The sequence below is a fragment of the Acanthopagrus latus genome, chromosome 14, assembly GCF_904848185.1.
Source record: "Acanthopagrus latus isolate v.2019 chromosome 14, fAcaLat1.1, whole genome shotgun sequence".
NCBI classification, from domain to species: Eukaryota; Metazoa; Chordata; class Actinopteri; order Spariformes; family Sparidae; genus Acanthopagrus; species Acanthopagrus latus.
Window position 1 is genome coordinate 20,869,172 of NC_051052.1, and position 12,686 is coordinate 20,881,857.

At 46.2% G+C, this 12,686-nt stretch overlaps 2 protein-coding genes across 3 annotated transcripts; both read right to left on the bottom strand.

Annotated features, from left to right (window-relative positions):
• Positions 1-486: 486 nt before the first annotated feature.
• nots (nothepsin) lies at positions 487-3,541 on the bottom strand. 2 transcript variants are annotated; one of them, XM_037121827.1, is made up of 9 exons: positions 3,386-3,541; positions 2,597-2,777; positions 2,075-2,192; positions 1,732-1,850; positions 1,447-1,646; positions 1,221-1,346; positions 990-1,134; positions 812-910; positions 487-721 (listed from the first exon to the last, which is right to left on the bottom strand). In XM_037121827.1, the coding sequence occupies exons 1-9, from the start codon at positions 3,445-3,447 to the stop codon at positions 545-547; spliced, it is 1,227 nt and encodes a 408-aa protein (XP_036977722.1). In that variant the 5' UTR covers positions 3,448-3,541; the 3' UTR covers positions 487-544. The 2 variants fall into 2 exon arrangements, with proteins under 2 accessions (XP_036977722.1, XP_036977721.1); XM_037121826.1 differs by having other exon boundaries at positions 2,597-2,780; positions 3,386-3,522.
• A 629-nt stretch (positions 3,542-4,170) lies between these two features.
• cct2 (chaperonin containing TCP1, subunit 2 (beta)) lies at positions 4,171-9,129 on the bottom strand. The gene is made up of 16 exons (XM_037121764.1): positions 9,043-9,129; positions 7,772-7,846; positions 7,599-7,664; positions 7,347-7,458; positions 7,137-7,213; positions 6,935-7,047; positions 6,596-6,798; positions 6,410-6,510; positions 6,203-6,330; positions 5,995-6,098; positions 5,674-5,793; positions 5,414-5,542; positions 5,183-5,286; positions 4,945-5,044; positions 4,656-4,797; positions 4,171-4,565 (listed from the first exon to the last, which is right to left on the bottom strand). Exons 1-16 carry the CDS (start codon positions 9,043-9,045, stop codon positions 4,535-4,537), a joined length of 1,608 nt encoding a protein of 535 aa, XP_036977659.1. The 5' UTR covers positions 9,046-9,129; the 3' UTR covers positions 4,171-4,534.
• Positions 9,130-12,686: the final 3,557 nt, after the last annotated feature.

Genomic DNA, 12,686 nt, shown 5'->3' on the forward strand with positions numbered 1-12,686 from the left:
ATATAAGAAACAATACTAAAATTAAAAGCCAAAAAAGTCACGTGAGATCTGGTGTGGATAGTTGTTGTTGGACGACAGTAGTTCCACCTGAACTGTCCTCCAGGTTACGTCTCATTCTGAGGTCGACTCTTCTCCACTGGCAGGACGGCGGCGAGCAGAACAAGCTGCTGCTAACATGAGCTGTTCAAAAACTTTCTTTGTAGTAACTCTGTGTACACAAACAATGTTGTCAGTGCTGGTGTTCATGTGTAGAGACCCTGGTGATGCTACCAGCAGAGTTTCATGTTGTGTCGAGAGATTTTGATGCTATCGTAAAAGCGCCCGTAGCGCTCCCATTGAAAATGAGTTGGACCTGAAAACAAGGATACGAGGCGGGTCGGACTCGGCTCGGTGCAGTGAAACTGGTCTGTTATTGGCTGATGCTGCTAGCTAATTGCAAATAAGTGTAATTTATATTGGTGCCTCTGTAAAGAATCACAAAATGAGGTCTTTTAAATCATGTTGTATTTATTGATCATACAGCTGTCAGCTCCTGATAACTGATTTAACCTTCGACTGGGTGCTTCGCGATGGCAAAGCCGACCCGGTCCTGTCCTCTGTCGAAGATGCTGTAGAACTCGGTCAGAAATACATCTCCCAGAATCCACAGGGGCCCTTCAGGGGAAACAACGTCCACGGCCTGGAAACCACTGAAACACAACTCCTTGTCTCCGAGCATCTCCTGGAGACGGACAGAGAGACGATCAGTATCAGTGTATTTATATATGAACCAGAAATTAGGAATCAGAACAAAATGGCCGACGTTCCCCACCTTCCTGACGTAGTGCTCGGCGGTCAGCGTGTACTCAGTCCCTCCCAGGACGAACGTCACGTGCGGCAGACTGGACAACCGGACGCAGTCGATGAGGAACTGAAGCACACGAAGGCAAACGTCAAGTCAGATTATACATCAATGCGCTTCACATTGAGACGGTTTGATTTTCTCGAACCTCTCCGATGTTTGTGGGCGTGGCTCCGATCAGCTGCTGAAGGTTGAGGATGTCGCTGGTCGGCCCGGCGATGAGGGAGGTTCCGGTGTCAACAATCGCCTGGCAACCGCGAGGACAGAAGGAACTGACGCCCTGCACCGCCACGCTGAATCACACAGAGATTATCATGTTTCTGAGAGCGGTCTGCTAATTCTCATTTTTAATACTGTTGTGAAGCTGTCGCTGTGTCACCTGTCCATCTTTATCTGCCAGTAACCTTTAACGGTCACAGGGAGCCAGTTGATTGGTCCGGTGAACAACGCCTCGTCTGTTCCCCCGAGCAAGAGTTCACCTTCTGGGTAGCTGCTTCTTGTTCTCCTGCACGGAAACAAAGAACAAATTCAAATCTAATTCTAGACAATCCTTTGTTCCGTCTGGTCCCTCCTGCCACGACACCCTGGCTGTGCCGTAATCTCACCTGCTGAGGTAGAAGGAGAAGACCGGCTCCTCCACGCTCTTCTGTGCCATCATGTTGTCAAAAACCGGGTTTCCAAGGATCTCTGCCAGGTTGGGGTAGCCCATCCCCAGAACCCCGTCGAACTTCGCCATCACAAATGTGGCACCGGGCTCGTAGACTGACTCCCCAAACTCCTGGTTCAGGGCGGTGAGACCCCCGACCTGGAACCGAAGACAAACTGTTACAGTCCATCTTCAGGAGAAAACACCAGAACGTCCCCGAAACATTAAAAACATCAACACGAACCTTCAGGGTGTCTCGGGCCATGACGCCCAGCAGGTGTCCTGATCCGTAGTGGATCCCAAACATCCGACCGTCGTGACGGAACGACGATGACTCAAACGCCCGGAAGCGCCTGTGCAACGCTGTGAACACACACACACACACACACACACGCACACCCACACACACACACACACACACACACACACACACACACACACACACAGACCTTGAACTTCTTATCACAGTCAGGAACATTAAACCAAGTTGTCATGCTGTCCTGACCCACGAACTCTTATGAAGTCAAACACTTGGATGAACTGAGTGTGTGTAGTGTTGTGTAGTGTTGTGTAGTGTTGTGTAGTACCACAGGCTTCGCTGACGCAGTAGGACGACGGCACCCAGAGGTCGGACGAGCCGGTGTCAAAAATCACAGAGAAGTTCTGCTCCGGAGAACCCAACATGATCTCACCGAAGTACTGAGCCTGAAACACCAGAGACACTCGGGTCAGTGTGAGACACACCCGGGTCAGTCTGAGACACTCGGGTCAGTCTGAGACACACTGGGTCAGTCTGAGACACTCGGGTCAGTCTGAGACACACTCGGGTCAGTCTGAGACACCCGGGTCAGTCTGAGACACACCGGGTCAGTCTGAGACACACCGGGTCAGTCTGAGACACCCGGGTCAGTCTGAGACACCCGGGTCAGTCTGAGACACACTCGGGTCAGTCTGAGACACTGATTAAAAGAGCTGTGTCTCATTGGACCAGCACAGGAAGACATTTTAAAAAACAAACTGATCTTTAATTGAAAATATGAAAATAATAAAGGAAGAGGAAATTCAAAAGCGCTGCAACAAGTTCAACAACGTTCACGTGTTGTTCTCACGTCCATGAAGTTGTAGATTTTCTCGCTGGAGCGTCCGAGCCGCAGCGACGGCGTGCCGGGCGGGAAGCACTGAGCGTAGCGGCGGTTGAACATGTCGGGCCGATGATCCTTCAGGAAGTCCAGCAGCAGCCCGTCAGCTCGCAGCTGGCTGCGGATCGAAGGCTGCCGCCTCAGAGGAACCCTGCTGAGGAAACGCTTCAGTGTTCTGGAGCCTCAGTTTCTGTTTCAGGGACCTTTTTATTGTTTATACACTTTTTAAAGGAGCAGTTCAACATTTCTGACAATACGCTGAGAAGTTGATATCACTGTCCTCTGTGCAGGAGGTCGAAACTCAAATACCAGCATTTCTAAAGCTTGTTAATTGAGATGCAATATTTAATTTGCTACATTCATATAAATGCACACAACTGTAAAAATGACGTGGGCTTTACGGATGCTAGGCTAAGCTAGGCTAGCTGTTTCCAGTCTAAGATAAGTTAATCTTACTGTCTGCTAGCTTCATGTTTACTGTGTAGACAAATCGAGTATGATAATAATGTTTCCATCCAAACAAACTATTATTTTACTTTAAACAAGAAAATGTCCAAACAGACTTCTGGTGTAAAACAAACTGGAGTCAAACTTTGAGGGTTTTTGGGGAACTTGAACTGTCATGAGTCATGTTGTTGGAGTAAGAAGGTTTAATCTGGTCTGAATTTAACATGATAATCATCCTGTTTTTGGCGCCTTCTGAGCATCTAATCATAACAACTGTCTGAATGTAAAGAGCTCCTGTACACGTGTTCTTACCTGACCAGCGCCAAGCTCGTCCATGTCCAAACCAGCAGCAGCACCAACACCAGCCTCAACATGTCCGTCTGTCAGTCTGTCTGGTGTTTGTCAGACCATGTAGAGATCATCAGGATCCTCTGCTGATCTGATTGGATCAAAGTCTCTGTGAGGAAATCCACCTCAGATCTCACTGCTGGATGAAACTAAGGACGACCCACTCCTGATGATTTCAGAGGCAAATAATCCACTTTGTACTCCACTACATTTATTGTGTGCAGCATCAGATCTTAAATAGATTTTTAAAAATGCATACTAACATTTTTAGCTTAGCAGCTTCAGTGAAGATCATCTTTAAAAGCATGTAAATAAAAAGGTGTAGTCTGTAGTCATAAAACCCAGAAATCAGTGAGCATGTTAGAATATCTGGTTCTGCCGTCTCAAAGTTTCTGAATGGGTATTTAACATATTTACACGTTTTATTCTCCAACATTAAATCATCATTAAATGTCCCACAGTTTAACTCTGAAGCTCTTCATGTGTTAACAACAGTTAGCGGTTGCTAACAAGTGTCTGAATGAGACTACAGAGGTTGTCGGGGACATTAAACGTCCTCACAGCAACACAGAGACTCATCTACTTTGTTGGGTAACTTCAGTCTGTTGACTCTCTGAGGTCTCGGTCACTCTGACCTGATGAAGCACACACTGACTCACAAACACAGGGTGGACAGAAAAACATGAACACTTGATGGAAAAAGTTCCTCAGAAGAACCTGATGATCAGTTAGAAAACACCAGACAAACATCCTGATGAGGATTGGTTCTTTTATTTCAGTAAACAAAACAAAACGTCCAAACTTTCGTTCGAGGCGACGTCGGCTAACGTTAGCGTAACAAACTTCCAGCTGTGACCTCGGCTAATGTTAGCATCACAAACTTTACATTTGCGCTGCTATGTGAAGCTATAATTGATTAGCCTCTGTCTTGCTAGCATTAGCAGAAGTTAGCCATGTCTGATGTTTAGCTAGCGTTAGCCAGCTAGCCTGTGCAGTGCTTCCACAGTGAGAGTTTGACAGAGAAAAAACAGCGGAGCGTTTCTTTACTTTGAACTACACAGAGGTGATAAATAACAAACTGATCCCTCCCCCAGTCTTCATCCTCCTCTTCCTCTAACAGGGATGATGGTCGGGAACTCTCTTCCTGCAAAAACAAAGTGACACCTGTCAGTGAATTCACCTGAGAGCCTGTTCCGTCAGGCTGAGATGGAGATGTGAGGCGTGATGAACTGACCTGGGAGCAGCTTTGATGATGTTGTCGACTCTCAGGATCATCTCGGCAGCTTCAGAGGCGCTCAGCAGCACCTGACGCTTCACCTGGAAGGACTCTGTGATCCCCAGCTCCGCCATGTTGCCTACTGAGCCTTCAGACATGTCTGCAGGGGGGAAACACAATCATTAACATTTGCTCATGGGGCTAGCTGGTTAGCATGCTAACTTCAGCAGATGTATCCACAGAGGAGCAAATACAATCAAATACAGGGTGATGTTTACTCAGGCTGATTGTGTCTGTGTTCACTCACTCAGTCCATAGTTGGTCTTGTTCTCCTGGTGTGCTGCTCTCAGTTGAGCCACCAGGTCGGCGCTGTCGTAGCCGGCGTTGTCAGCGATGATGGTCGGCAGCTGGAGGAGAAAATGTCCAGAGAAATTAGCTTGACACCAATCAGAACTTGAGATTTGAGTGACATATGTAAAATACATGTTTCTGCAAAACAATGTCTTAGAAAACGCGGTCTGATCCTTTAACAGACGAGTCCGTACCATCCTCAGAGCCTTGGCGAACGACTCCATGGCGACTGCCTCTTTTCCTGGCGTCCTGCTGGCCAGATCAGACACCACCTTGGCCATCAGCATCTCAGAGCAGCCTGACAGAGAGAGGGGCGGAGTCAGATCACAGTGTCATGATGAGTGTGTGTGTGTGTGTGTGTGTGTGTGTGTGTGTGTGTGTGTGTGTGTGTGTCTGTGTGTGTGTGTGTGTGTGTGTGTGTGTACCTCCTCCGTAGACGGTGCGTGGCTCCTTCACAGTCTGAGACAACACACACAGAGCATCATGCAGCGAGCGCTCGGCTTCGTCAAGAATCTGCTGAGTCGCTCCTCGCAGGACGACCGTGCACGCCTCACCTGAGGGGAGGAGGGTCAAAGGTCAAACTGAGAGACACACTGCCCCCTACAGGCCTGACGTCTATCTGTAAATCAGACAAACTCTGCCAGAGATCCTTTAAACAAAACGCCTCTCGTTCAGATGAACGTACCCATGGCGACTCCAGAGAAGTGGATGAGCAGGTCCTCTCCGATCATCACCTCCTCGATCAGCTTACAGTGACCCAGCTTCACCAGCTCGGGGTGGTCGAAGGTGGAGGTGATCTCCCCTCCTGATCACACACACACACACACACACACACACACACACACACACACAATAAGAGTTCATCAGAGTACTGATCGACTGATGAGACACATGTAGCTGTTCAATCAAACAACCACCAAGAAGGAAAATGTCTGCAGCCTGCAGCCAAGGAAAAATCTGAAGAAAAGAGATCCTGCAAAATGTGTGTGTGCACGTTTGTACGTACCAGTGACCAGAGCGAGGCGCTCGACGCCGGCGAAGTCAGCGTGCTCGATGGCCATGACACCAGCCTGAGCAAACAGCTGTTCTGGGTAGTTATAGATCAGCTGTCTATAACAAACAAACAGAGGAAGTTTAGTCGTTTTCCATAAAAATGAAAAGAACCTGAGTGTGTAAGCAGCTGTGTGTGTGTGTGTGTGTGTGTGTGTGTGTACCTGTTGATGAAGCAGTTGATTCCGTGTTTCAGGATTCGATCGACCTTCTCCTTCATCTTCTCTTTCTCTGCGAGTTCGATCTCTGCAACCTTCGCCGTCGAGTCCACGCGAACCCTTGAGCCAAAGATCTGAGACACACACACAGTTAATATGCAGTAATACAGAACCAAGGTGTGTGTGTGTGTGTGTGTGTGTGTGTGTGTGTACCTTGATCTTGTCGGTGTCCATGCCGGTGTTGGCGATCAGGATGTTGACGTTCTCCAGCCTCTTGGGTTGGTTCACTCCGATCTTCTTGTCCAACAGGAAACCTGGGCGGAGCATCAGCAGAAACGTTACAGCAGCCAATCAGACAAAACAGCCTGGGCGGTGATGACATCACAGGTTGTCGCTCACCTTCGTCCAGGTAGGAGTCGGTGAGGCTGCCTCCAAGCTTCTTGATGATGTGGATGGCCTCCAGGTTTCCGGAGCCCTTCAGCCTCATGATGGCGTTGACGGCCAGATTGGAGAAATGATCTTTGTGGTGAGTCAGCAGTTTGGAGGACAGCGTCGTCCGAGCGATGTTCAGCAGGTCCTCCTGGAAACGGGCCGGGTCGTTGCTATGGAGACGGGATGGACAGGCAGAGGGAGAAGAAGAAGAAAGGAAGACTTCTGGGTTAATAACTGATTGTTCAGAGTCCTCCACTGTGATTTAATTGAACTTTATTGAATTCCAGTCCTCTCGTCCGGACTCACCTGTGGTCCACGGCGGCCTCCCTCAGAGCTTCTCTGGCCACCTGCGTCGCCTTCCTCCAGCCGGAGATGATGGTCTGTGGGTGGATCTTCTTGGCGATCAGCAGCTCGGCCTCCTGCGAAGGCGACAGCGACGTTAACGAGCAGCAGAGACGTTTTAACCCTTGTTGTTTAATTTAATAAGAAAAGACAAACAGTATTTTACCCTCAGCAGCTCTGCAGCGAGGACGGTGACGGAGGTCGTACCATCGCCGACTTCATCATCCTGAACCTTCGACATGTCTGCAGACACAAATCAATCAATCTTTTTTAACACATCAGTTTCTCTTCCAGCTGCCGAACAAAACCAAAATCACTCCTCTGATTCTAAACTTCACGTGCAGTTTGTTCAACAGACACCCGCGGCGTCACTCACCAACCAGGACTTTGGCAGCAGGGTTGTCGACGCCGATGGCTTTCAGGATGGTCGCTCCATCGTTGGTCACCGTCACCGTGCCGCCTTTCCCTCCGCCGAGCAGAATCTTATCCTGAAGAGAAAGACGAGAAGAGATCAACAAATAACACGAGGGAGCATCAGCAACAAAACCAGCTTCATTTCACTGGAGTGTGGTTTTAAGCTTGACGCCTGTTTCTTTATTCCTGTCTCATGGTGATCAACATGACCTACCATCCCCTTCGGGCCCAGAGTGCTTTTCACCAGGTCTCCGATGGCGATGGCGCCGATGAAGGACGACTGCAGAGAAAACACACAAACGAAGAAAAACACATTAAATAATGAAACGATAAAGTTTCCACAGTTTTCAGACGACATTAAAACTTGGAACCTATCGATGAACCCACCAGTCGTGCCGTTTCAGCTTTCTCTTCATCAGCTCCGTGTCTGAAGATGTTGACCGGGGCCATTGATAAGGACGCCTGCAGAGAGACCAATCAATCAATCAATCAATCAAATATTAAGAGACAAACTGACAACAACCAAACTGACATATTCAGGTTTTTGGGTCCAGCATGTTTCTATCACAAGTTGTAGTTATCATACGCAGCTCAGTCCTACATGGTTATTGATACCATTAGTGAATTGATCAGCTGATGACTACTTTGATTAATGCAGTTAATTAGTGCAGTATAACGCAGGACTACTGGGCGAGAAAACACTTGAAATCTTCAGCTGTCACGAACGAAGGTGGTTGTTTGTCTATAAAATGTCACAAAATAGTGAAATTAGTTGCTCAGTGTTAAAGATGAGGTCTCCAAATGTCTCATTTTGTCTGACCGACATTCAGACACCCACAAATATTCTGTTTGACAATGCAAAACACAAAGAAAACAGCATGTGTGTAAAAGGAAGAAGCTACACTAAACAATCTGAGCATTTTTATTAAGTAATATACCATCTCCATCAATGGTTAGACATTATTTTGGGGGCAGATATGCGCCATAATTTAGGCGTGGACGGAGGTTTTTTGATCCGAGCAGCCTGAACGCATCATGAGCCGAGCCCTGTCCCTTCCATGTAGAAACCGCTAGAAGCTTCAAACTCTTTATTAACAGTGACAAACATAAAAGCATAAAAACTACTGTCGCCTGTGATCACAGCTGAAGTTAGACTGCAGCAGATGTTACATGATGACGCACTCACGTCATTAGATTCACTGTTTTTCTGCCATTTTATTCATCAGAGTCGATAATCGCCGATTTGTTCTTCTGTGTCTTGACAGCCACAAAGCCCAGATGACAAGCTAACCTAGCATGCTAACAGGCTATCTGAGGAGAACAGGAACGAGCAGCTGCTAACACATAGACCCATTAAACACGACAGTTAAGATCAGATCAGCTGAAGGAAACACATCAGTTTCATCAGATCGTTTTAACAGTTTACTGCGTACTTTACGGCTGCTAGCTTAGCCGTTAGCCTTTCATAAAGCCCATGTGCTTGCTCGCCGGCTAGCACCGCCGGCTAACAGAAAGCTAACCGGACTTTGCGGACAACACAAACAGTCTGTAAAGTGTTGAACAGAGTCTGTGTGAGTTCTGGTCCATGTGGACGTGAAGCGACGTGTTCTGGCTGTTTCCGTCGGTTTATTACTGAGTGAATAAAAGAAGAAACTCACCATGATGTCTGTGATTCAGGATGGAGCCGAGCACGCACACAGAAGAAGGGCTGGGCAGGGGAGTGACGTAGTTACGTGAAAACGTGATGCCGCGTTCATGGCAGATCAGGGAGAACACGAAGCTGCAGCTGTCTGTTGAAAAATGTGCCTAGAATTGTGTTTTTTGGTTTTATTTTACAAACTATGAACTTCTTATGGGCCAATTTAAAACACAATGTGTGTTTTCTGTTTAATAATAGTAATAATAAAACAATAAGAAAGTACACGTTATGAGGAATATAGCAGTCATCCAGCTGATTTGTTTGCACATTAATGGCAGCATATTGACGTGTTCTTTTTCATTACTTAAAAATGTTCTTGTGCAACAAGGACAGATGATAAAAGATGGTTTCACAGGTAATGATGTCTTCATATGAACAACAGAAACATGAAGGAAGATATCTGGCAGTAAATCAGACAAGAAACAAATTATTCACTGCAGCTTTATTAACAAATGTGACTTTGAAAATTAAAAAGTATCCCTCTTCTCTGTCAGACCCTGCAGGGGTTTTCATTTATTTGTTTCTTGCTCATTTCAGTGATCAGTCATGTTGAATTAACCACCAGGTGGAGTCAGATTTTAACAAGTCCACATTTAACAAAAGACATAACATGAGCCATGTTAGTTCACAGAGACTCCTGCAGTAAAAACATTTGAACCATAACTTGAGCAGTATTATGGAAAATATCCTGAGTCTGGACTGCACCCAGTGGTTCTGTTAGTGGACTCAGCAGCTTCAAAAGAGTTTGTAAATGTGTCTTTGGGTACTTAAAGGAAAATACTGGAAACAGGTTAGTCAGGGAGGATATAACATTTATATTTCAGCTAAAAAAAATAAAAAAAACAACTTCAAAAACAAAATATTTTCAACATGTTCCGGCCACGCCCCCTCATTTCTTTTTTATCAAGCCCCGCCTCCTGGCTCTGTGATTGGCAGCCTGCACAGGAAGACAGTAGATGTGCATGGGGAACTTCCTGAAGTAGCTGCTGACCCAGGGTCTGTACAAACAACAGAAAACACACAACATCTTAACATACAGTGTCTCTGACTGATGATGTTAAAGGATCCGTTCACCCAGAAATAAAGTCACAGCTGATAATAAAACGTCTGTTTTTGTGTTATTGATGTGAATCTGAAGCTTTACTTGGCGACTCGCTGGCTCAGGCTCAGGTAACACAGGTGCGTCCTCAGCTGCTTGTTCTCCTGCTGACGGAGAAACTCAGCTTCCTGCTGCCGCTCCACGTCCAGACGCACCGACTGTCGGAGCTCCGCCTCGATACGACTCAGCTGAAACAGACACAAACACACACACACACACACACACACACACACACACCATGACTAACATGATAGACATTAAAATTCAACATTATTTGTGAGGATTTTTTAAAGATTTCTGCAGGAACCAATGAGCTTTGAGCTGAGAGACACAAACAGGAAGTGATGTAGAATAATGGCTGAATTATGCTGTTATCTTATTAATAATTCATCTTTAAGTTACATTAATTATTAGTTAAAATCATATCAGTTTGTATAAAAACATACTAGAACTAACAAAACAACCACAAAATCATAAAAAAACATTTTAGAAATTCAAGACTGATCCCAAAAAATTAACAATTCACCTCCTCCAGCAGACTCCTGTTGTCCTCCACCTTCCTCTGCTGCTCGTACTGAGCCAGAGACGCCGGATGAGACGGACGCATCACTTCCTGCCTCTGGACCTCATCCACACCTGGTTTACCTGTCGCACCTGTCGGCTGGACGATCGGCGGCAGGAAACAGGTGCTGACAGAGAGAGAGAGAGTGAAGAGCTCGAGTTTCAACTCATCATGTTCTAATCTTGTCGAGCAGCGACTGAGTGGTGAGTGGCAGAGCTAATGAACACACACACACACACACACACACACACACACACACACACACACACACACACACACACACACACACACACAGCCATGTAAACCAGTTTCCATTCAGATTTGTTTATAGTCGGGTCTGATCACAGTAACGAATCCCTCTGCCAAGGTCGACAGAGTATCACACACACACACACACACACACACACACACACACACTGTTATCAGATTGGCCGGACTGAGTTTCCAGCTCCTTTGAAGGCAGCAGCCATGTTTCCATCCAAGCTTTTATTTGGTATTTTTGCTGTTAACTTTTATTATGAAGGAATTCTGCATCAAACTGTCTAAAAACTTTTGTTCTGCATGTTGGTGAGTTGTGTTCTCACATCATCCCAGATGTTTCCAACAATGTTCGAACCAGAGAATCAACAAGTTTAATCAAGGTAACGATGAGTTTCATTTGATCGGCTGTCACTAAAACTTCCATGAGAGATAAAACCTGATGTAAAGAAAACTTTAAATTTGACCTCGTCCTCACATCTTCAGAAGAGCCTCGTTATTTTAGTTTGATGCATCTGAGGTGAATTCTGGATTCAGCAGACTGATGTGGACCGATCAGACGCAGTGAGACGAGACAAAGACGTAAAAGCCGTAAGAAGCCGTAAACAGACAGAGAGGGAGGCTGGAATGTGGAGAAAAGGCGTGTTAGTGTCTCGTATCTGCAGAGAGTTTCTGATTTTCTCTCTTTGTTGCTGCTCGGGACGCTTTACCAACCCAACATGTGTCTATTTGACGTCCTGGGAATGAGACTCAACAATCAACTGTCTTTGTGGTGCGTTCAGGAACAGCTGGGACAAATCCTACTAATTCTACCTTTAACTTTAATAGTCTTTGAATTCTATTAATATGATGTGAGCTTCAGTTAGCTTTGAGCACAAATGTCCTTCAGAGGGAGACTTTTTACTCTGATACTCTGAGTCCATGTCAGAGCCTGAACTCTGTTACTGTCCTGGAGGAAACAAGCTGGATCAGAACTTCTACTGTCACCAGAGTCTGTTTGTACACCAGAATCTGAACTTCTGCTGGAGGAAACAATGTGTGGACTGTTTCCACCTGTGGTTAGCTGCTGGTTCCTTCAACTCTCTACTCTTTCTAACCTCACGTGATCACCTACCTGTGCTCCCTGCTGTCCGACTCCTCCCGAATCTGAGAGAGGTGACGAACTCCCAACCTGCCCTGCAACACACACACACACACACACACACACACACACACACACACAGAGGATAGAGTATCAGTTAATTACATCTTGATTGACTGTGGAAGAGAAGGAGGAGAGAGACAGTTTCCCCCAGCGATAGTTTCCGTGGTGACAGCAGACATCTGTCCGTCAGTCTCCGGGCTGACAGATGACACCACACACACACACGCACACACACACGCACACACACACACACACACACACACACACACACACACAGAGCTGAGTAAGGATTAGCTACCTGTATCGGATTTGGAACGTTACACCTGTTTTTTGTTTAGTTTGGATTAAAAATTTAGGTCACAGTTCTGAAAAAGGTCCCATCAAATTTAAAAAACGCGTCTGTCAGTTTGATTTCGGGTCAGTTACAGTCGTTTCTTAACTTTTAACACCGGGCTGATCTTCTGTAGATAACAATATCATCTTTACGCTGTAACAGCAGTCATTGCCTTTCAACAGACAAAATGTTCTTGTCTTTGTTTT

Excerpts from the sequence above, each read along its gene's own strand:
- nots (XM_037121826.1), bottom strand. The coding sequence starts at position 3,447 with ATGTTGAGGCTGGTGTTGGTGCTGCTGCTGGTTTGGACATGGACGAGC. Across the intron at positions 1,851-2,074 it reads CTGCGTCAGCGAAGCCTGTG|CGTTGCACAGGCGCTTCCGG; the intron begins GTACTACACAAC and ends GTGTGTTCACAG. Across the intron at positions 1,647-1,731 it reads TGGCCCGAGACACCCTGAAG|GTCGGGGGTCTCACCGCCCT; the intron begins GTTCGTGTTGAT and ends CTTCGGTTCCAG.
- cct2 (XM_037121764.1), bottom strand. Across the intron at positions 7,214-7,346 it reads TGCTGCCAAAGTCCTGGTTG|ACATGTCGAAGGTTCAGGAT; the intron begins GTGAGTGACGCC and ends TTGTGTCTGCAG. Across the intron at positions 5,287-5,413 it reads ACGCACCGTCTACGGAGGAG|GCTGCTCTGAGATGCTGATG; the intron begins GTACACACACAC and ends TCTCTCTGTCAG.